The sequence below is a fragment of the Parasteatoda tepidariorum genome, chromosome 6 (genome assembly GCF_982258835.1).
Source record: "Parasteatoda tepidariorum strain Cologne lab strain chromosome 6, Ptep-v5.0, whole genome shotgun sequence".
In the NCBI taxonomy this organism is placed as follows: domain Eukaryota; kingdom Metazoa; phylum Arthropoda; class Arachnida; order Araneae; family Theridiidae; genus Parasteatoda; species Parasteatoda tepidariorum.
Window position 1 is genome coordinate 89,169,050 of NC_141760.1, and position 25,757 is coordinate 89,194,806.

General features: G+C 31.8%; 1 protein-coding gene across 1 annotated transcript in view; it reads right to left on the reverse strand.

The window, feature by feature from the left end:
• The window catches only part of LOC107452035 (uncharacterized), a 212,979-nt gene extending 198,350 nt beyond the window's left edge, over positions 1–14,629 (reverse strand). Inside the window, exon 1 of the mRNA XM_021147066.4 lies at positions 14,371–14,629. Within this exon, the coding sequence (XP_021002725.2) occupies positions 14,371–14,422 (52 nt within the window). The 5' untranslated portion in view covers positions 14,423–14,629. The remainder of the gene's footprint in view (positions 1–14,370) is intronic.
• Positions 14,630–25,757: the final 11,128 nt, after the last annotated feature.

Below are 25,757 nucleotides of genomic sequence, written 5' to 3' on the forward strand. Positions count from 1 at the left end.
TGGATATATATGCAGTTTTAGTCCTGATTAAGAGTCCTAACTCCCCTGGGGATTTGTTGCAACTTTTACGTGACTCCCAATGATGTATAAAGTTTTTAAACTGGCACATTTTGACAAAAAAATAGACGAAAAATGAATTGCAAAAAAATCTGCATCTTTAGGTGCAAAACCAATTTCAGATTTAAAATCCCGATGAGGCAATATCATATGTTTGCATAAATGCTACAAAAATTTTGCTTCCCAGTGCAATTTGAAGAATGCGGGCCATTCCTGCAATGATGTATTTTAAAGAATTTGATTAGTGTTTCGTATAATCCAATTTTTTTGCCTTTCATTTTATGTATGAAATTGTAGAATTGTGGAATTAAACACATCAATCAGAAATGTTTGATGTGTTTAATTCCACGATTGTTGCTTAAGCTTCAAAACACTTTTATACTCAACTGAGAAAGATGGAATAAGTTAGTAGATTATGAAGAAAAAGAATCCTACACTTGATTCATCAGAAAATTTTGCATTCAAGAACGTAAAACATGATTTCTCCACCATACATAAAAACGAAAGTCTATCTGCATATGTGTCTGCTACTATTTCGAGAATGGTAGCACACATATATGCAGATTTGAATCATGTTTTTTTGTAGTTTTCAATTCTTTAACACTTTTCAATGTTGGGTTAGTCAGATGCAATATCGAAAACGCGAAATTTAATTGATGAAACCATTGTTATAGATTAAACGTCGTTAATTTCTTTTGAACAGCTTCACTGATTGACACGGTGTTTTTTTATTACATATTGCTTTATTTATAGCGGACATAATGATTTTGAGATATTTTTAATCCCTAAGCTTTGTAATTTTTGCATGAAATCTTGCAAAAACACGTTTTATAATTATTTCAACATTGCCTGTAGTAGAAACAGAATCGTTACAACAAGTTTAATAGAAGAACACACAAAATCTTCAGAAAAAATTAAATAATTGAAGCTCTCTAAGTTCGTAGTATATACTTAGGCTAAAAAAAGTTACGTAAAAGCATTGACAATCTAACGTTGATTTTGATTACGTGTTAAACTTATCATAAGAATGCAAAAAAACCTTTTTAACGTCAATTTTCTAAAACTAACTTCCAATTTAGCTTTGTAAAGTCAGTTTAAAGTTTTTACGCTACGTCAAAACCTAAGAAATATTTTTTTAGCAGATATGAATACTTGAAGCACGGACATTATTTAAATCATAATAATTGTTCTCAGACATTACCGCAAAGAACTGCTTTGTTTTAATTTCGTTTAAAGATGAAGTTTGAATCAAAACAGAGATATGACGTTTATAAGAAGCATGTTAATTGTTTGGAACTTTTAATAGCTAGTCATATAAACTATTTTTAAAACTAAACAAGCTCGAAAAAAATTTAAAAAAACAATATTTCTTTCATGATTTCCTATAGAAAAATTTTTTTGACCAAAAAAAGAATGAATTTCAGCCTGTAGGAATTTAAGCAGAATGTTATACTTAATTTAATTACCAAGTTTTTACTTAATACGCACTAGAATAAAAGAAAATGAAGTTTAAAAGTAAATTTAAAGACGAAACTTTAATTGAATAATATTAAACAAAATACTTGTTCTGTTTTTAGTGACTGGATTTTAATATTTTTACTATAACTTTTGAAGGTTTTTTAGCGATTTCTTATACTTGGTACCAAACTCTTCAAAATGAGACAGGCTACTACAAGCGTTATATTCTTTTAAATTCCGTTAATCCGTATTTATCCAACATATTCAAGCGTCTTTATCAAATTTTTATTTACTTATTTATTTTTCTCTTTTTCGTGGGTTATAAATTCTCAGACATTACGATAAATAAAAATGAATTAACAAAAAATGTAGTTAAAACTATTAGTATTACTATTTTTGATTAAATAATAAAAAATGCTAAAAATGTCAAAACTATTTTGTCCTTATTATTATATTTCTTTATTACTACATTTACAATAAAAAGAAATCACATAGAAAACAAGTTTTAATAATATCCTAGTAAATATATCAAAACGCACGGCGATTTGCTAAAACAAGGACAGAAATAAAATTCTACCAAACAGCCAACGACTAGAAAATAAACCCCATAAGTCACATGTGAGAGCCCTGTCGATAAAAATGGGGATGTCTCCTCAAAATCGAATGCTATTAGCGGATGCGTCAGTGAGAAATTGACTTCCAACTTTATTTATATTCTTCCAATACGACTTTCACACTATTATTGTTTGCCATGACTGGAATCTATTGTCGAAACATCACGTGAAGTTTTGGCTTAGAGATATTCTATGTGAGGACATTCGAAATTCGTCAGCTGTCAATATGATTTCGAGACACATTCTTGGGATCAATAATTTTGCATCTCTTTGTCTTTTCTTTTCCAATTCCATCTACTATATTTGCATCGGGGCATTCCATTATTTGGCATATAGGTAAAGCACATTGAAAGTATAAATCATGGAATAAAATCTGTAAATATTTATACTTTCATTAAGTTTTAAACGTTTTTGGTGTTTTGTTCGTAAATTCCATTTAAAAAAAAGTAATTCAACGATAAAGTTGAAGACTACAGGAATTAAAACACAACTTTAAATTAAGTCTAGGCAGCATTTACAAATAACCGTGTCTCAAATCACAGAGATAGAATTCAGTTGTCATTAGAATTACAAATAAGTTGTATTGTAATGTCAGCAAAAAAGAGTTTATTGGAAGTTCGTATTATATTGCTAAAGATTAAATTTGTAGAAAAAAAGGCAAAAATTGATTGGTAACATATAAATAAAAGAAATTAATTTATTCATTAATGTAGGCTTTCATATTATCGAGATATTTCTGCTATTTAAGCGGCATGTTGGTATAAACCCCTGATGGAAGAAAGTAAATAAAATCCTGGAAATCTTGACTTACAGCATTTTCGAAAGTAAATTTTTTTCCAATTAAAGGTTGTTAGAATTAAAGAAGAAGTGGTAGTTAGTGAGGTCTAGATTTGATAAATATGGATGTTGATGCTGATCTAATTATAATCCTGTAGTTTTTTCAGATATTGTTGTTATAGCATTACTATATAATAAGAAATTAGTTTTATCAGTTGACCGATTCCGGATGTTTTACATTAACTTTATGGATTATTTCGTCCAGTTTGTTGCAGTAGTCTTAACCGTGATATAGTCTTAGTCTTAGTGAAGATAGTCTTAACCGTGGCCTTTAGTTCAACATTGATTTTCGATTCTAGGTGTTCATGCCGCACATCAGTAAGGACAAGTTTATATGTGCGGATTTTGAAAGCAACATTTTTTAGATTTTATAAGGATTTTTCAAACAGATGAGAAGTGTTTTTTTCCATAAAAAGGAACGGTGAGATGTTAAACAAATACCAACAATCCCTATAATTCTTATTCTCGATAAATTCGTGTTTTTCTTAAGTAAATAGATTAAAGTAAGTTCTTGAAAAAGGTCGTTTGTAACACAGATAATTAAATGTTTGACTCACGACATTTCGATCGACAAAAAACCCAGAGTTGTTCTTCTCCGTAAGAAAGACGCAGTGAACCGCCATATCCGATGACATATTCAATTATTCGTAATTGGATGCAGCTTTAAATGCGAGTTTTAAGAAAATGGACACTCCTTGTAATGCATGTTTTAAAGTGGACACATATTTAACAACATTTGATTCTGTTTTTAAACTTATCTTATGAATATTAATTTTTTTTAATAATAAACTAATAAATCCAAATAAATTCGTAAAGCGCTGTCATTCGCTGTCGTTTTTATTTTGCAACCGACGTTGAAAAGCTGACCCAATTCTGAGTTTACGACAACGAATGTTCAGCTCCGTGGCCTTGTTATTTTAAAACCTTACCCAGAAGACAAGAGAATTTCTATATCAAGCATTTGGACTAACTAGTCTTAATGGAGGACTTTATGATGGAACTAACCTGCATTTATGTTGTATGGAGAGGAATATCACTAAAAGCTTCCACAGTCAGCCCGATGGCAAGGGGACTGCAACCCATTATCTGTCTACCACTGTCGATATTTTATGTCAGCATTGAGGTCGGTGTGGACCGCTAGCAGAATTCGAATCAACTGTTCAGCTCTTAATCTGAGTTCATCGATTCATATTATTTCAATACATCAAGTTGGTGGGCGTTAAAAGTTCTTGTAATAAGAATCAATAGTAAATATTCATTTGGGAGACACATATTTCCCTTATAACGTGAAAAGACAGCAATTAAATGTCTATATTACTTTTACCATGATTCTCAGTTTCTCTTTTGCCTCGACTTGTCTTACCTTTTTCCCTTGAATCACTGGAATAAAGTCTTGCGCTTTAATCTCACTTTGTACACGTGAACTCGTAATGGGAGATCTATATCACAACAATTTTTTTTGTTCTGTTGATAAACATTATTTTGTCGACTTATGTAGTAATATAAAATTTAATCACCTCGGGATAAAATTGGAAGATATACTGTTGATTCCTATATTTTTTTTTTCATTCAGAAGAATCGCAGGAAAATAGTGATATAAAGTTCTTTTGTTTTCATATTAACCTGAAACTTAAAGTGTTTATCTTTCCATTTATTTTAATACTGGTTATAGTACTGCAGATAGTTTAATCAACGACGCCTTCAGTAAAATCATAAAAACATGATACGCATTTTTCAGGCATATGAAGCTTTAATTTTGAATTTGGGGCCAGTCTCAGATTTAGATCAGAACAAGAACGGGGGACGTCCAAAACAGCTTTGAAAAATTTTCATGCGCCATTTTATACGTTTGGCGATTTTGAATAATATATATTAGATAAAAAAAAATTCGTAATCTTGTGCACTTAGTTTTCCTTTTAAATCAATATAACTTGGAGCAATACATGCCACCTGCTCAATACACACTGAACCCCACTTTAACTTCTCAATAGTTTTTGTTTTATTTTCAATCATTGTTACTTTATAATTCATATTCTATTTTAATAGTACATATTTATATTTAATATTATCAATATTTAATAAAATTCATATTTAATGTTTTTATTTCAATGCCCACCTGCGTTAACATCCGTCAATTCAGGCATATACAGAGCGATTTTGTTGGCCTCCCTTTCAGGGGCAATATAGCCAACGTCGGAGGGCCAACGTCGCTCCCACAGTGAGGACAGATAGTACAGAGAAGGAAAGAACATCCATGTCTTATCCGGGATTCGAACCCAGAATCTTTCTGATGCAAGGACGGCCGGTCGGCGTATTTAATGTTAATATTCACAATGGCATATATCATTAATGGCATATTTGCTTAAATCAAATTTTATGGATTAGTTTATGAGTGCTTTTTGGCCACTTTGAATGATATATATTTAAGAACTTACGAAAACTTGTTATGTCGTGCATGCAGTTGCAATTTACCACTTTAATAAATGTAGTTAATTTGGAGCTCCACAAAATGCTCAATTCACTCACCAACTCTCACGTCGTCAAGGCTATATTAGGTTGTATTGAGCTCTCTCAGGAATCCAGGAAGTTTGAAATTCAAAAAATGAAAACTTAAATTAATTCAAAAGGGAAGAAAAATGAGATAGATAGTATGGCTTGAATAATGTGAAATATTGTTCAAAGTATCGTCGATATTCGTCAAAAAATCTACGACTGCGTTCATGTACAGACAAAGAAGCTGACTCGTGAATGGTATTCCAACAATGTCGTGCTGTTCATCAAGGGTATACCAACGTCAAAAACACACTGCGAGCACCGATGTTTTAATTTCTTTTTTTTTCTTTTTTTTTTTAATCCGTGAAGCGTCTGAACATTAATATTTGAGCTGTTTTTAGAGTGCATAAGTATTGTATGATGCGACGCTTGATTTGACAAGATCTTGAGATTATTATAGCTGCACTTCCATACCATTGTTTCACTTATTAATTGGGTGTGGTGTTGCCTTTCTTTGTAGGGATAGAGGTGAATGGATTACAGAAAATATTTAGATTACATATCTAGCTGTTAATGTTACTTTTTGTACACTGGTTGAATGGCTACTTAGCAAACTGGGCAAGATATCTAGAGAATGTATATATTGAGAATGTATATATTTCTTCTACATAATGGTTCAAACAGCGAAGAATGTATTAATGATGCAAATAGAAGCACTCACTAACTCAGAAAGGAAGAGATACCGACAAGCAACCGCTTTTGCATACAAACAGAGCTGTCCACCAGGCTGGCTACTGCTTGGCTCAAATGAAGATTTCAAAGACCATGTTCCTGATGATAGGGTTTGGAGGGAGGAAACAGAAAGTGGATGGGAAATATCTTGGACAATCCTTCCAGAAACTTCTCAAGCTTGAAAGGAAGTCTTCCGATGAGTCTTTAAGAAAGGCTGTACCTGACACTGTCAATGTAAGAAGGCTTTTCTAAAGAAATGCTGCTCTTTAAGGAATGCTGCTCTTTCAAGAAGAGTTTTACTTTGTTTTCGATGATTTTAAATTTTGAATTTAATTATGATGTTAATCCAGCTTATAACGTTTTAATATCTACGAAATATAGAAATATAGACTATCCAATAATTCAAAAATATATTACAAAAAATTATTTATAATTATTTGATTACAAAATTTAATTTTACTACATATATTATTAATGAAATATGACATATATACTTAAAAAATGAATAATACGTAATTCTCTTAATGTAACAATCTGTAATTTAAAATATAATATTCAAAGATACCTTCCACGTGCTCATGATAAAATTATATTTAATGCGCTCATTTTTTATAAGAAATTTAATAATTTTATTCTTTATATAAGAGATACAAAAAATTACTTTTGTGAAGAATTATTTGTTTAAAATGAAAAGGAAATTCATTTATCTTAGTTACAATTCAAATGAAAAGCACGAGGGAAAAAAACAGCAGTATTTGCAATATTAATATTCATCCAGCCATTGTTCTTTTCCTCTTTAATTAATTTATTAAAATAAAAAATATTTTACTGAGAACAAAATAAAAAAATATTAAATTACGAACGTAACTTATAATTTATTTTTATTTGTTAAAGTGAAGTTTAAGGCCGAGCATAAGAACTTAGGAAAAAAAATTCTAGCACTCTTCTCGAATCATATTCCAATTTGAATTAAAGCGCGGAACGTAATTATTTTTTTTTTATTTTACTCGAAACTTTAGAATTATTTTTTTTTCCAGAAAGAAGAATCTTAACTTCGTTCCATCATGTTTTTTTCATTGCTTGACATCATCGAAACTATTACTTTACATATTAATTAGGTTTACTTAAGTCTCTGAAAACTGGAAACTATTTTTCTTCCTTTTTATTTGAGAAACTCTATCACAAAAAATTCTTTAATTAGTTGCTCCTTTAAATATTTTTTTAAGAGTGTGATTAAATAATGTAAACCCAAATTTTCATTTTTGCTATTGAATCATTCGATTAACTGTTGATAAGAATTTAATAATGAATAACTCGAACTTTCTGAAATAGAAATTCGTGTTTCTATCTTAACTACTAAAGAGTCGCTAACAACTTAACCACAAAAGGTCACATTATCTGAAACACTAAAGGTCACACATTATGTTTAGTTTCACACTGTGACAATTTTTTGTTCAATAATTTTATTTACTTTTCTGAAATTCAGAATTGTGCATATTAGGCTCTGAAAACACAGTGAACCAAGCACAAGGGTTCGTTTTGATTGGAGATGAATAAAATTGTCCTTAAGACTCCAAATATTTATTAACAGTGAAAACTAATATTTTATAAATTTATATTAATTAAGTTTATAAATTTATTAACCAAAAATTTCTTCCAGAAAGTATACCTATTTATGGCACTTGATTACAATTCAAACAACAAGCTTTGGAACCTCAGACGGTTCAAGGAATTCAAAAAGACTCGCGAATCAGGGCCCTATTGCAGTCACACAAAAAACTAATGTCTGCGAAAGAAAACTTCATTTATATAAACTTAGTGAGTTGGTGAGGAAAACCCTAAACTTTCGAGATGACTCTAGACAATTCTCATGTAACTCAGTAAATATTAGTCCTATCGTTTCAAGACACGAATTTTCCAGGACTATCATTTTGTAGCCAAAATGATTACCAAGCATCGCCAAGTCAGCAAAAATGTCCAAGTTATCCATAAGAAATGCATTATGTGTTTTAGAATCATCCTGAGATATTTAGCCTCATAACAAAAGAATATTCACAAAATTATGCACATATATACAAATTTGTGACTATAGCCCATGTATAACATCCAGAGTTTGGCATCAGTTATTTTTTTCTCAACCCATTTAATAACTGAGTGAAAAGTGAACCCTTTTCCAAACAAGAGCTTTCGGTAATGTTTATGGGTAGTAAGAGATATTTCTGGTTTAGATGCTTTCGCACCAGATCAAGTAATCGGATATACTCCACGTACAACTCTATCGGTTAAAACATTATTTTTGAATATAAAATTTTGTATCAATGCAATGATCTAGTTTTTATAATTAGTAGATGATTTAATGAATGTGTATAGATTATTAAAGTATATATGTTACCGGCAAAGTATGAAATCCGGCATTGTATAGAATGACTAGGCATTGTATAGAATGTCTAAAATTAGCCGACAAAGTATGAAATGATTTATATTTCACACATTTCCTAGGCATTCTATAGATTGCCAAATGAGAAACCGGCAAAGTACAAAATACATCTCCTAATCGTCTCAAATATCATTTGGCAAGGCTCGTGACTTTCAACGCGTGGCTCGTGACTTTTGACTAATAAAAAAAATTATTTTTTTTACTGTGCTACACGGAAATGGAGAAATGTAATGAAATTTAAATGGAAAAATTTAATGAAATATAATTTATTCAAGTCTGCCATGTTGCAACAAGTAGGTTAATTTCATATTTTTTATATGAAAATTTTGTTTCCCTTAATAAGAAAGGCTTAAATTTTGTTTTGCATAACTTTTTAACTTTCTTTCCACATTTTGAATAAGTGCTTTTCAATGGCGCTCTCAGTATTTTTTCAGAATAACATCTTTATTTTTCAGAAATGCGTGTTACTGTGAATGACCGAAATCGGTAGTTTTACATTTATTCGATATTTTAATACTTACTGACGATAGATTAGAAGAAACATCAGTGTAGTGTATACCGGACAAATGTATACCGGGCAATGGCACTTAACTAGAACTAGTATGGCTGGACCTTTGGTAAATGTCCGAAATATGTACTAGGTCTAGTTAAGTGCCATTGCCCGGTATACCCTACACTGATGTTTTTTTAAGGGCAAGGGTCACTACACGGTATACATTTGCCCGATGCTGCACTGATGTTTCTTCTAATCTATCGTCAGTACGTATTAAGACATAATAAATGTAATAAATGTACGAAATGTAATAAACGTAATAAATGTAATTATATCCACGAATAAACTAATATCAAATCGGATGTAAGAAATATTTCGGACATTCCCCCAAGCGACTATGTGATTGTCAACATTCACCGGTGAAAGTCAACAATCACCGATTTCGCTCATTCACAGTACCATGCACATCATTTACATAATAACCTCATCAGGACGTTTATTTCATACTTTGCCTAAATAGCATCCGGCATTGTATAGAATGCCTAGGCATTTTATACAATGCCTAGGCAAAGTATGTAATACTTCTCACATTTCATACTTTGACTAAAAGCGTCAGGCATTCTATACAATGCCTAGTTATTCCATACAGTGCCGGCGTTTCATACTTTGCCGGTAACATATAGATTGAATAATATCCTCCAGTGGCAGTAAATAACTGCAGCGTAACAAGTTTAATTATCATGGATTAAATGCTAAAGTAACCAAATCAATTATTGGAGAGAAAAAACAAAATCATATGCATAAAGCGTTTTTTCGCAGATTTGCTTTTTAGGAAAAAAAATTAAAATTAATTAATGTAGTCGCTAATACACGCCTTGTACTGAGTGAGCTAAGAATGGTTAATTTTTAAAATCCAGATCTGATGATTTGACATTGTTCAATTCTAGTTTTATCTCGTCAGTGAATTTTTTATTCTGGATATAGACGCGTGTCAAAAAGCGCGTTAAGAAAATGGAATCAACTCGAACTGCTTTCTCCAGTAAATGAATACAGCTCAAAATGCGAGTTTAAGAAAATAGACACAGCCTGAAATGCATGTTTTAAAATGGACACGTATATTTTAAAAAATGGATACAGCATTTGATTCTGTCTTTAAACTTTTTTTTATGGAATAAACGAATGAATCCAAATCAATTCCTAAAGTGGTGTCGCTCATTTTATTTTGTTTTATAAACAGCGTTGAGCAGCTGGCCTAATTCTGGGTTTAAAGCGATGAATGTTCAACACAGTGGATTTGTTATTTTGAACCTTACCCAGAAGACAAGAAACTTCGGTATCAAGCAAAAGGAAAAACTAGTCTTAGTAGATGAGTTTTTGTTGGAACTAACCCTCATTTGCGTTACATGGAGAGTAAAATTACTTACACATTCAACGGTTAGCCTGACGGCAAGGGGATCCTAACTCATGATCTGTCTACCACTGAAGATGTTTCATGTTAGCATTGTGGCCGATGTGAGCCGGGAGCAGAATTCGTATCAACCAGACGCCTTTGGGATTCAAACCTTGTTCCTTATATTAGGAGGTGGAGTGCTTTATCCAATGAGCCACCACGGCTCCATGTCCTTCATTCTTTTATAATTTATTTTGCTTTTATAAACATCGTTGAACAGCAGACCCAATTTTGAGTTTTCGACCACCGCTGTTCAGCTCTCTAGTCTTGTAATACTGAACCATATCTAGTAGACATGGAAACTTCTGGATCAAGTATTGGTAAATTTGCCTTTATGGAAGACCTTCTTGGTGAAACTAACCACATTTACTTTACATTGAGAGGAAGACCACAAAAACCTACGATTAACCTGATAGCAAGGGAATTATAACCCATGATCCGTCAATCACTGATGATATATTATGTCAGCACTGAGGTCGATGTGAGCCGGGAGAAGAATTCGTATCGACCAACCATCGCTGGGATTCGAACCCTGGTTACTTCATTGGGAGGTAAGCGCTGTATCCCCTGAGCCACAATGGCTTAAAAAGAACGTAATTAAAAATAGGGAAGCCAAATCACGCCCTTTTTTTAAGAAAAAAAAAACGTTATTGAAAAACGGTTTGATTTATTATTTCCGCTCTCGTTCTATTCTAGTTCTAAACAACAGGTGTGGTGATCAGTGTAACAAAATAAGCCAAAATTTTTTGGTACGGATTTAAGGTGGATTTTAATACCCTTGTCATTATTTCTGAAAAGGTATCGCTTATATATTTTCAAATATATCTTAGAAACATAATCAACTTTTATAACAACAAACTCTAATGAAAATTTTCTAACATCGGAAAAGTATTTGAAAGTAATACCCATACAAAATCCAACAATGCAATATATCACTGTCCTTAAAATAAATCTGACAAGCGTTCTTACAAGAAGCCCCATGCAAGCATGTTATCAAAATTTGAAATTAAAACTAAGTCGCTAAAAGCTTTCGACAAGACAGGTTCTCATGTTTTGTTTCTTAGTCATAATTCTTACCGAAGGGATACAATTATTTCAAAGAGACACGTTTACAGGAGGAGAAAGGCAGAAGATAATGTATTTGAGAATAAATAGATTCTTTACCAAAAGTCTATTTCACATATTATCTTTCATAATTATAAAATAGAATTTTCGTGGCTACCTTTTGAGAAAGATACAATTTGTAGAATATTGTCATGTGTGCTTATAAATGAAGTTCCAACTGCTTTCGGAACAAATAGTCACTTATCAAATTTTAAGGAAAAGTCTCTTCTTAGTTCAAAGTTTAGAAATTAAAGTGTTGCTAAATACAGTGCAAATAATAAAGATATCAAACTTTAGAAGAAATACAAATGTAAATATTCCTATTTGGATTATAGTTATTTAAAGCAGACAAATCATTGAATCGATATGGAAGTTTAACGTAATATTATCGAAAGGAATTTACCATCACAATAACCTTTGTTCGAAAAATTCATTATCTCGTACCATGAATGGAGGATTAACTTTGGGTAACTTTAGGTAACCATTGGGGTAACTTTGCTTTTTTTCTTCAAAAATGCTACTTATCTTAATATAGAGAATATATTCTTGTATCTTAATTTTTCTTGTATCTTGTTTTTTTATGTGTGATTAAAAAAGGGGTTAGTTAAGTTTCATACATAGAAATATTTTTCAGCTTTTGATCCCTTCAAAATCATGATTACATATGCGTAATTATGCGATTCTCCTTTCACAATCCACATATTTCGATGCGGTATTCTTTTATCACATGTCTTGGCATTCTTATCCGTATTCTTTAGTACGTATACTCTCGAAATATGCAAGCTTGTTGAAGTTCTTCTTTTTCAATCTTCCTGTTCGGATAAAAGATACAAAGCAACACTATTTTCTTTTTCTTTACACATATTTAAAATTAGATTTAAAAAAATGCGAAATTAATTTCTTGATTTGTTATCTTGTTTTTCAGTTGCTACATTTTTTAAGCAGTAATATTGTTTCAAATGTATAATGATTTATTTTTAATAAATAATATTTAAGTTAATACTATATTTATTAAAAACTCAGGTTTTTAAAGTATATTTAAAAAAACAGATTTTAATAAATCTAATTTTTTAATTAAAGAAAAAACACTTTGGGTGAAATATGCTATGCGTGATGCTTAAAAATTGGAAACAAGTCGGTAAATTAGAAAAAAAGGAGGAAAAATTACCGGAATCTTTTGAGTTTGTGATAATCTTGTTTACTTAAACAAACTAGTGACCATTTCTGGAATTTCATACTCAAATTTTAATAGAAAAAAAACGAAGGGATATTATGGTAAATTGAAAATTCAGTAGCCTAAATAACGTAAATTACAGGAAACTTCTTGCAAAAACTTTTCCCTCATAAGACATGAGAGGAAATAATGTAATATTATATATAAAATATATAAAATGTAAAATAATTGACCATAAAATGTTTTAAAACTAACTTTTCAGTATTATAAAAAAAAGTAAAGTTCTGCACTAGTTGAAATTACATATTGTTCGAAATTTTTTGCAAATTTAAATGTTTTTTCATTATTCTCTTAGCTTTCTTGCTTTAAATATTGACTATTTATCCATTATTGTTTGAAAAATTATTACTCTCTCGCAATATCTTTACTTCTTTGTTTATAAAATCGCGCTCAAGCAGATGTCAGTCAAGAATAGGCAAAAAAAATAACGGAGAGATAACCTGTTTCTAGATATAAATCACAATTTTTCATCAAATTATTTCAAGTCAAGTCAACGAGTTAAACAACTTCTCATTTATTTCTACCTTATTAAGTCACACAATCTGTATTCTTCAGTTTAAACTTTCATTTTGCCAGTGAAGCTTTCTAATTCATTTGCAAAAAAAATTTAAAAAAAAAATCTCTTTCGGTCACAATTTGATTTCGAAAAGCCGACTAAAAACTTCAACAAAACGTTTATTAAAAAGTACTTGCACAATCAATAGCAAATGAAACAAAAGCTTTAATAACCGATGAATTAGTTATTTAAAATTCAAGCGTCAGGCGAAAAGCAAACACAATATCATACAATGAGTATAATTTCATGCAGTAACTTAATTATGTAGTTCAATGAAGCGAGCTTGTTTATGAATAAATCAAATAAAAGTGCGTAAAAGTTGTATCTATACTTTTGAAATGTTAAGATAACATACTATCTTTCGCAGATGAGTAATATGCTTTAATAATTTCAGCTCAAAATACCTTAGCGACTGTTTACTTAAGAGAGCAAACTAACTGAATTCAGAAATACGGGCATTAATTAAATAACATAGTTGATTTTGAGCGTTTCAATTATTTTTCTGAAGGACATCAGTTTTAATATAAGGTTTATTTCAATTACTTTTGTTTACTATTAAAGTTTGTTGGTTTACTGTAAAATCAAGTGATTTATCAGTACCAAGGATTTTACCAAGGATCGCTAATGCGGATTTAGTATATTTAGAAAATGCTAAATCAGACTCTGAATCTTTCAATCACATGTTTTAACTATTTGACAAAATTATATTACATTCTGATTTTCCAAATTCGAAACTACGATGTGCGAAAACAATGATATCTGAGGCATTACAGTTTTAAACAAAGATTTAACAGAATAGTTTTGAAGTTTGTAATGATTAAAAACTTTAAATTCTATGCAATAATGAATCACAATCTTTTAAATAAATGTCTCTTACTTTAGAAATATTTAGAAAATTTGCCTACCTGTTCCAGGAAATTTTCTTAGAAACCAAGTCATGGTAGATTTGAAAATCATCTCAATTGTAAACAACCATGATGAAGATCACGTTAATAAAGTTTTTTTTTTGATGATATACTCACAACTCTTCAAATTGTGATAGAAAAACTAAGTTAAGCTATTTAACGCAAAACACAACTTGAATTCAACAGACACTTGAGACTTGAATTCAAACACAACTTGAACCAAAGAGTACTTTATTTATTTAATTGTTTATTGGTACACATACAAAGAGGCCTGTGAGTTCAATTACACCTTTACGGCTTATAAGCCTTTGTCATGTAGAAAGATTTGATTTGTTCACTTACGTCGCACTAGAGCTGCATAATGGGCTATTGGCGACGGTCTGGGAAAACATCCCTGAGTATGATCCGAAGACATGCCATCACAATTTTGATTCTCTGCAGAGGGATGGCACCCCCGCTTCGGTAGCGCAACGACCTGCACGCGAAGTCGAGCACTATACGGTAGAACAGTTTAACGAGGACCAATACCGCACACCCTCGGTCCTTACGCAGACTGATCCAAGTGGTCACCCACCCGCACACTGACGGCAGCCAGTGATGCTTGCCTTCGGCGATCTGCTGGGAACCGTGTCTTGACGATCAGTCCGCTGCGAGATAGTAGAAAGACAGATAATACAATTCAGGTTGGTAGGGGTCCCGCAGTGGACTGATCGTTAGGACGCGGTTCCCAGCAGATCACCCAAGTCAAGCATCATTGGGGTCAGTGTGCGGGTAAGTGACCACTTGGATTAGTCTGCTCAGGAACCGAGGGTGTGCGGTATTGGTCCTCGTTAAACTGTTCAACCGTAAAGTGCTCGACTTCGCGTGCAGGTCGTTGGGCAACCAAAGCGGGGGTGCTATTCCCTCTACAGAGGATCAAAATTGTGATGGCATGTCTTCTGATAATCCTCAGGGATATTTTCCCAGACCATCGCCAATAGCCCATTGTGCAGCTCTAGTGCGACGTAAATGAACTACAACCACAACAACAACTGGTTTGTAGGGTTATTTACGTCGTTTATTACGTTATTTTACTTACGTCGCACTTGAGTTGCTCCTACACTATGGGTTATTGGTAACGGTGTGTGAAACATCTCTGAGGATGATCCGAAAACATACCATCGAAGTTTTGATCCTCTGCAGAGGAGATGGCTTTTCTACTATGGTAGCCGGCTGCGAAGTCAAATTTTTTAAGGTAGAACAGTTTAGCGAGGACCGATACCGGGAACCATCGATCCCTGCGCAAGCTGATTAAAGTGATCACCCACCCGCACACAGACCGCAGCCAGTGATTCTTGACTTCAGTGTTCTACTGGGAGCCGTTCTTTACGATCAGTCCACTGCGGGACTAGTACAATTCAAAGAAGGACAGCACGAAAACACATTCAGTGTTGCGGCAGAATTCATACCCGCTATCTCCACGCCACTCTGCCGAATGCCTATTTTCTATTTTGATGTTTACTTATCACAGAAAATGGATGATGGCAAACTCTCAGATGTCCTGAGATTTTGCCATTCCATAAAACACAATGTAGCTTAAAGGTAGAGGGTTCGAATCTCTTCATAACCAAGAATGAATACTTTCTTCATCTTAGTAATGGCTTATTAGCCAATATTTATAATTCCATGCAATATAAAGACAATGTGTGTGAATCAGCAATCTATTAACGCTAGTGACGTTCTAACGAAACCAAACGTTCTTTTGCATGGAGGTAACAAGTTCGAAAACTACTGTAACAATGGATGTATCTTTGTAACAGTTTTTTTCTCTAACTTCTGGTGTATTTTGTTCAAATTGATGTGTTCTTACAAAATTTACTTTATAATGAGCACATATGTCTACACGTGTATCTGTATCAATGAACAACACCAATGATAAAAGTATTAGTAGTAATACTTTACGTACGTAGCACAGGAACTGAATGATTGATAATTGGCGGCATGTCTACGAAACATCTCTATGGATGATCTGAAGACATGGCATCACAATTTTGATACTCTTAAGACAGGAGGAATCCCCACTTTGGCAGTCTAAAAACCTGAAGTCAAGCCTTTTACGGTAAAACAATTTAATGAAGACCGACACTTTGGCTGAATCATTCGTAAAATCCATTTGAGTATAAAATCCATTTTAGAGTAAAATCCATTTTTATAGCAAAATATTAAACCGTACAGTAAAATATACAGTAAAATTTATTTAATTCGAGTGATTCAGAGGTTTTATGGTAATTATTAGTTTACAAATTACGAGAAATCAGATTTTTTGTTCGGTAACATGTTCCAGTAAAATGGATTTAACGGTAAAAAGTATCGGTACCCCTGAGTGCCGGTACTTCTTACCGAATGATTTTTGATTCGTGATTTTTTAAAGTGTAGTAGAACGCATTATCATGTTTGCTGACATTGTTAATGCAATGAGACAAAATTTATTTTAGAATAGGAAGAAAATATCAGATATTTCAGAATATCATAAAATATTTATTGTTATTAAGAAAAATAAACATCTTTATCGTTTATAAATATTATAAAAGCATATTAATCAGATATCATTCAATATAAATGTTCGCTAACAATGTTAGTGCAATGATGTAAAAACGTTTCTTAGCAAGAAGTAAATCTATGATAAATTCTTATAGCATTGTATCTATCAGCGTTTTCTTAACAGATACATAGTCTTATGAAAATAAATGTCTTTTCAATAAGCAAAAGTCTGTATGTATACGCCAAAGAACTGAGCAAAACATTATCTTCTGATGACGAAATATATTTTCAGAGTTTTTTTCTGAATCAGCTGAGTTCATAATATGGACAAGCTGACAGGACAGCGGAAACAGTCAACCGTCCTTAACGTGGATGAAATAAATATAATGAATGAAAATCAGATGGCATGTATAAAAATCTGTATCTAGAGATGTTTCCGTCAATGTATAAGAAAATAAACTATGGCAACTAACTTTAACAAATAACTATGCTTGTTTGGCGTATAAAACTTTCATGTCATTGTAACTCGATAAGATAATTTTGACTTAATTCCAAGAAATATTACAGAAAATCCCGGGTTTGATTCCCATTGTAGGCTGTTCGATATGAATTTCGTATCAGGATTGCACCGACCATAGTGCTGACGAAAAACATCCTTAGTGGTAGACGGATCATGGGTTAGAGTCATCTTGCACTCAGGCTAACCATGGGAGGTTTCGTGTTTTTCCTTACCATGTAACGTAAATGCGGGTCAGTTCCCCAAAAAAGTCCTCCACGAAGGAAAATTACTTCCAATACTTAATCCAGGAGAACTCTTGTGTTTCGGATCGGTTTCAAAACTGAAGAATACGGAATTGAAATTAAGTAGTTATAAGCCCAAAATTTGGGTTTACTGTTCAATGGCGGTTATAAAATGAAATAAGATGAAAGAATCCGTGGTGGCTCAGGGAATAGAGCGCTCATGCTTCAATGAGGTGAACCGGGTTCAAATCCCATGATGGCTGGTTGATACGAATTCCTCACTCGGCTTGCACCGATTACAGTGCTGTCATAAAATATCCTCAGTGTTGACGGATCATGGCTTAGAGTCTCTTTGTCATCAGGCTGACCGTGGGTGTTTTTCATAGTTTTCCTTTAGATGTAACGCGATGGTTAATCCTTGACATTGTTCATAGCAAAAAAAGTTCTCCACGAAGGCAAATTTCTCCCTAAACTTGATCCTGAAATTCTCTTGATTTCTGGATTGGGTTCAAGAATACAAGACTACGGAGTTGAATATTAGTAGTCGTTAATCCAAAATTGGGTCAATAAAATAAATTAAGATTTAAAAATAAAAGCATTATTATATATATATATATATATATATATATATATATATATATATATATATATATATATATATATATATATATACAGGGTGTTTCAGTTAAATGTTTCAGAACTCTTAAGAGGGGTAGGGTGCATCCTGACGACTTGTTATCATATAGCAATGCGGGGTCGGAAATGCTTTCCTGAAGTGGTGATGTACACAGAAGCACCATAAAGAAAAGAGATCGTAAGTGAAAAATCATTTTAATAATACATTGAAAATATTATATGCTACGTGGGTCAAAGTAAGGTTTCGAAGTTTCTGCCACCGGCTACAATGTACACCTCACATATCCGGCCTCATGGACATTCGAACATTCTGCAACACTCCAGGCACATCTCGAATTTCTCCGGCAGCTACTGCGATTCCTACAACCACCTCCTCAGCATTGTCATCAGGGGTTTCATATGACCCCAGAAATCAAGGCATGATAGGTCGGGTGACCGAGGAGGCCATATAATTTTTTCAATTTATTATTAAAACTATTTTTCACTTACTGTCTCTTTTCTTTAGGGTGCCTCTGTGTACATCACCGCCTCAGGAAAGCATTTCCGACCCCGCATTGCTATATGATTTCGAGTCGTCAGGATGTACCCTACCCCTCTTAGGAGTTCTGAAACGTTTAACTGAGACACCCTGTATATATATATATATATATATATATATATATATATATATATATATATATATATATATATATATATATATATGTTAAACCCCGCTATAGTGAACCTTCAAGGAACCGAAATTTCGGTTCACTATAACCGGGAGTTCACTATATCCGTTACGCAGACAAATTAACTAATGATTCCCAAACTCCTCCCTTTTATTACACATTATTCAAATAAATGACTGAAAAATATTATGTAGTAGCAAAAATTGTGTTATTTTTTATTACTCTTCATCTTGCGTACAAAAAAAAAATAGTAATCCTTAGCTGATGAACAGTCCTCAACATCGGATATGGAAACTCTTCCTGACTCTCAGATAATTTTGCCTGAATTTCTGCTGTTCCGCTTTTTAAACCTGTCTAACTTGCCATTCGAGCACATAAAAGTAGTCCCACAAAATCGCTTTGCAAATTCATCCATATTTGTCCAGATACTGGAAAATTGCGGCTTCTTCGAATGCTGAACCACATCAGTAATGCTTCTACAACAGTCTTTTTTCTGCCATCTAAATTTTTTTCATGAGCAGAAATTGTTAATTGCCTATTTTTGTATATGTTACAAACTGTAGATATGGATAGTTTATATTCTCTGCAAATATCAGCTTCATTACATCCATTTTCAATTTTTCTGACTATACTGATTTTATCATCAGTGGAGAACGTTTTACGTTTGCTGCTCGCAATAGTTAAATTTGAGTCACTTGTTAGTAGGTTTCTCTTTAACTGAACTGAGAGCAAAAAGGTATAGAAATGAGGGCCTTATCAGCACAGATTAGTTTCCAACCCTTTGACCAATAATGAATAACTACTCATTCCATCTGACAGAAAAATGCATATTGATCCCACTGACATCTTACAGGTGCATCATCTGCCTGGGTTGGAAGCATCTGCTTGGTTTGCTTAGGGATGGGAAAGTGAGATAAAAGAAACAAACCAGAAAAAATGCTTATCGCTACTTTCCCCTCTATAGATAGTTTTAAATATTAGTATATGTAAACAAAATTGTAATTGGTATAGGTTACAAAATATCTGTAGTAATTTACAGTTATTTTGAGGTAGAAATTTCAAAATTATTACAAAAAAAATGAAGAAAAAAATCAGTCGAAGACAGAAAAAAGTTCATTATATCCAATTTCCTCACTTTTTTGGTTCACTATATCCACAAAAAATAACATTATACGTGCATAGCAAAGCATGGGACTGAACATTTTGTTCACTATATCCGGGATTTCACTATAGCGGGGTTTGACTGTATATATATATATATATATATATATATATATATATGTCACGGCGAAAGACCGAAATCGGTGGTTGTTGACTTTCACAGGTGAATGTCGACAATCACAGATATGCTTTGGTGAATGTCCGAAATATTTATTACATTTGATTTGATATGAATTTATTCCAAGATACAATTACATTTATTCGATATTTTAACCCTACACTGATGTTTTTTAAGGTTAAGTGCCACTGCCCGGTATGCATTTGACCGGTATACCCTACACTAATGTTTTTTTAAGGTTAAGTGCCACTGCCCGGTATACATTCGCCCGGTATACCCTACACTGATGTTTTTTTAAGGTTAAGTGCCACTGCCCGGTGTACATTTGCCCGGTATACCCTACACTGATGTTTTTTTAAGGTCAAGTGCCATTACCCGGAATATATCTGCCCAATACTCCAAACACTGATGTTTCGTCTAATCTATCATCAGTAAGTATTAGAATATAGAATAAATATAAATATATCAAGTAAATATGATAATATTAACGAATAAATTAATATAAAATTGGATATAACAAATATTTCGGACATTCACCAAAGCGACTATGTGATTGTTGACATTCACTGGTGAGAGTCAGAAATAAGGGTATTTAGCAAATATTTCGGACATACACTAAGCGACTACGTGAATGTTGACATTCACCGGTGAATGTCGACATTCTCCAGATTTCATTGTTTCACCGTAACATATATACTAATAAACGGAATAAATTGCTTGCATTTTAATAATAAACATAATCTAAATAGCCTTTTGGTGCACTTTTTCGTAATTATGTTTAGTTATTACCTCGCTGAGGAAACTAAAAAAAGCTACGGTTAAAGTACCTTGAACTTAGGAAAAACTATAATTTTGAATTATACCTACCATCTAGCCTTAAAGAATTATCTGGGAATTAGAACGGACTAAATAAAAGCTTAAATATTTGCAGCAAAAAGCTGCAGCATTGGTGAGAACTTATAAAGATTAAAAATTTTGATCACAAACGCTGTTAAGTTTTTCAAAACTGTGGCTTTTCTTTATATTGACGTTTCGCTCTATTTTCTGAATTAAAATAGATGGTGCTGGCCAACGATAAGTTAAACTGCTTTATCTAACAGTCATCTATAACTGCTGCAAACCCAAATCAGTTGTGTAAATAGCATATTATGTACACAAAAAAATATGATCTAATGCTTCAAGAGATCTTTAAAATAACAGCCTTAAGGCTTTAGCTAATGTATTTATTTTGTTATATCTAACGCTTTGCTTACTATTTAGCCAATAACGAAAAATATTTGTCAAAAATAACAACTGACACTGTAATTGAATAAATAATCCCAAGAAACTAAAGTGGTATTATGAATAAAAACTGTATTTTCTTCAAAAATATACAAATTGGAAATAACATTCGAAATGTTCTAGTGTTCAAAAATTAGCGCCCATTTTAAAGACTTGCCAGATCATGAATGAGAAGAAACAAAAGTCATTTGAAATATAAAAGGTAAAGTTACCTGCGAAAAATACAAAAATTAAGATGAAAAACAAAACTGGAAAAACCAAAGTAGCCGAGGAAAATAGGATGAAAAGCAGAACTAGAAGAAACACGGTGGTCGAGAGGGGCAAATCAGGGTAAAATGCATTTCCTCACGCTATTGAAAAGTGGTGAGGAACTAACGTCGCTAACAAGGGAATCAACATCCATAGAAATAAAACAAGATTCCAGGGCATCAATATGAACTTATGTCATTGAGTGAAAAACAGTTGTGTCATTATCGAAATTAAACTTATGCTCAAGTTTCCGACAATGTGCAGAAATTGATGCCCCTCGTTTTCTTGATAACGAACTTAAAGAATGACTTAAGGAATACGATAGATATGTTCGTTATGAAGAATGCAAGATATCATCAAATGCTGTTCATTGTTCAGTTTCTTTAGCAAAAAATCAAGTAAAACTGTGATTGATTAAAGATAATGACTAAATTATTCTGGCATTTTATGTTATTTTATTATTATTTCGAAACAAACAACAAGAAATATCAAGAAGTTATGATACTTGTTCTGAAATGACAGATTTTAATGTCTGTAAGTTTAGAATTCTTGTCTTAAAGGAATTAAGAAAAGTATACGCATTAGGACTCAGCATTCAAAAAATAGATAGTTACAACAAAAACCTGCAAGTTTCATCACAAAACAGGTTTTCTGTTTATCATATTGCCTACTTCTAGTGATTTTAATGAGTTCGAGATTTTTTTTTGCCTGCGTGTTTGAAATTGCTCTGATAGAAACTATAAAAATATAATAAGAGTGGTGTATATGAAACATTCTGTGTATCAAAACCAATAACAGCAAACCAAATAAACAATTCTACAAGAGTAGAACTATTTTCGTTCCGCGTATATGAATATTAGGAAAAATTCCAAAAATGAGTTTTCTGGTATTTTCAGTATTTTAATCAGACTAAATGAAGGTGAAACCAAAATTAATAATGGAAGAACGAGTCTGTACTCCCAAATTAATGAGTCCCATAGCGTAAAACAAGTTATTTTGTCAGGTGTAATATGTCATAATTAGGTGCCATAATTTGCGTTGAAATATTTTATATGGAATGACAGTTGAGAGCTGTTATAAATGAAAGTGGAATTCTTTCGACAATCATTAATATGATTCCAGGTAATTTTTCACTACAAATGACTGACATTTTTCGGATTTCAATAATGTATAAGATTTGACGCTGTTCTTTTTCTTTATTTGGAACAATGCAAAACTGCGAAATAGTTAATTTACTTTGATGACGTCCTCGGCAAATCATATACAGACGCATTTTAATACCTTTCCTATACAGTATCATGGTACGATTTTGATTTACATTTTATAAACGTCGTTGAAGAGCCACTCCAAATTTGAGTCTGCGACGACTAATGTTCAACTCCGCAACTTTGTAATTTTGAACCCAATGCAAAAATCAAGGGAACCTCAGGATCAACTATTGTGAGAAATTTGATTTCACAGAGGAATTTTTGATAAAACTAGCCCACATTTACGCTACATGGAGAGGAAAACCATGAAATCCTTCCAGGGTTAGCCTAATGACAAGGGGACTCTAACCCATAATTTCGTCTACAGCTAGGTACATTTTACGTTAGCACTGTTTCGTTTTGTTGTTAAATTTGAAATAGAAGGGAAAAAAGAAAAAGCATATAATGTAAAATTCCAGCGTCAAGCTGCTAATGTTATAACTGGAAGAATATTTGCATAAAAATATTTTAAGATGAAATATTAGATGAATAATTTCCTACAGTGCTTTTTACAAGGTGATGTTCAGTATGCCATTTAGTATGTTATTTTGAGCAAATGTGTTTTGGTTTTCTCCTGCTGTGTTGATCCTTTTTGTTCACTTATGGGATTTTGATTTATTTTATATCATGAAGAATAATATAATTTTAAGAGCAATATAAGAACTATCGCATTATTATACTTCATCAAAAAACAAATAGAGCCATTTTGTGTGATGAAAAATATTTCCATGGTATTTTTGACTTAATAAGAGAAATAAAGGAGTTAGAAAAAAGTTCTACTACTCCAAAGTTTGAAATTTTAAATACAGTTTTTAAACCAATCACAATAATTTATGTTATCATCACTTTGTATATTTTATATGTATGTATATGTATTAAATGATTTATTTTATAATTGTATTAAATGATTCATTTTAAAATTGTATTACATTATTTATTTTATAATCGTATTAATAATATTTATAATCACAATACTTAAAATTAAGTAGATAATGGTGTGATATTTTATAATAAACATTTTAAATGCTCAAAATCATTATACTTAATAAAGAAAATACAAATATATCGGCATCTGATAAGTATAACAAATTGCAGTGTAATATTTGAAAAAAAAAATAAACAAGAAAAATTAAAAATTAATGTTGAAATAATGCTTTCGTTGAAATAATTATAAATATTTATCTAAGTAATTTTTACAAGATAAAAAAAGAACTATCTTTTTTTTTAATATGTATGACAAAATGTTTAACAAACTGCGTCTGGGTTAAGTCCGTAATTCGACACTAATATCATGAGATAGGACAGTATCATTACTGTCGGTGTTTTTATGTTCTAAAATATCATTAAAAAGTCATTTTGGTTGCTCGTGTTTCGGAATAATTTGTTTCGAAAAATTATTTTTACTAGATAGCAAATTCCCGAAATAAATTTGAAATATAAATTACAAAATTATTTCATAATTTTATTTAGCATTTTTAAATACGAAAGAGTTTAGGTATACTTGGTAAAGTTTTTATGACGCCTACAATGCATCTAAATCGAATAGCATGAAATTGTATGTACGAGAAAAATTTATTAAATAATATAATTTACATAAAAAATTTCATTTGTTCCATAACTAATATAAAAAAAGGTTTACTTATTTCAAACACTCGAGCAAAGTATTATTTCTCAATACAAATATACTAAGCATTTTTTTTCCACTGATTTGTCTCCTTCGAACACCATGCTTCCTTCTAATTCCGCGGTTTTTACCCTTCTCCAATTTTCTGTTGGAAACGGCATTTTTTTCTCAATTCTAACCTGCTGCAGGATACCCTGCACGGTAACAGAGTAGGTTAATTAGGATAAACATGTTTTAACAGGATGAAACTTACAATGCCATTATCTTGAAAAAAAAGTATCTCTCTTGAGAGCACATAACGCATCAACTTTTATTCCATTTCAAATAGAATCATAAAAAGTTTTCAAGTACATCTTTCGCGTCTCATTACTCATTTTGAACAAACATGCACAAACTTTAAATGATTTTCTAAATTAAACAGATAATTAATTGCGTTAAAATCATAAAAATACCTAGAATGCAGCTGAATTGTCTCAAAACTTAAAATTACGGATTTCATTAGTTAACGTATCTTAGAAGTGGACAAATGGGTAGTAAATTACATTTTGAGTAATAAAAAAAAGAAGAAACTACTCAGATATCTTAGAATCATATTTCTATTTAAACAGAAGCAGCGTAATTAAAAGTTCTTCGTCTAATCTTAAGAGTTCAGAGTAGATTCTCGTCTTTTCAGAACATTTTTAACAACTTTATTCAATAAGTCTTTTTTATAGTTGTAAGCATCAGCGACGGTTTCTACATATTAATTAGATTTACTCGAGGCTTGTGGTAACAAAAAAGTTTTTCTTATCTTTTTCGTTATTTTTCTTTAACTAGTTCAAGATATTCTATCAGGGTTTTTTCTGTTAGTTCCTTAACTTTATCGTAAACTGTATTTGTAGAAATGCAGTTAAATGGATTCAGTTTTCGAATGCCTTTTTCTGTACTAATGTCATTCATATTATATTTATATTATAATGTTTAGATTATTATTATCTTAGTCTACTTTTCAATTTAAGATAAGATTTCCCGATTGAAAACCTGTTACTTTTACAAATTTATTAATTGTTATAATATTTGTGTCGACTATATTTTGGAATGCATTGGAACGTTATCCGATACTTGAAAGTTAGTTATATATATATATATATATATATATATAT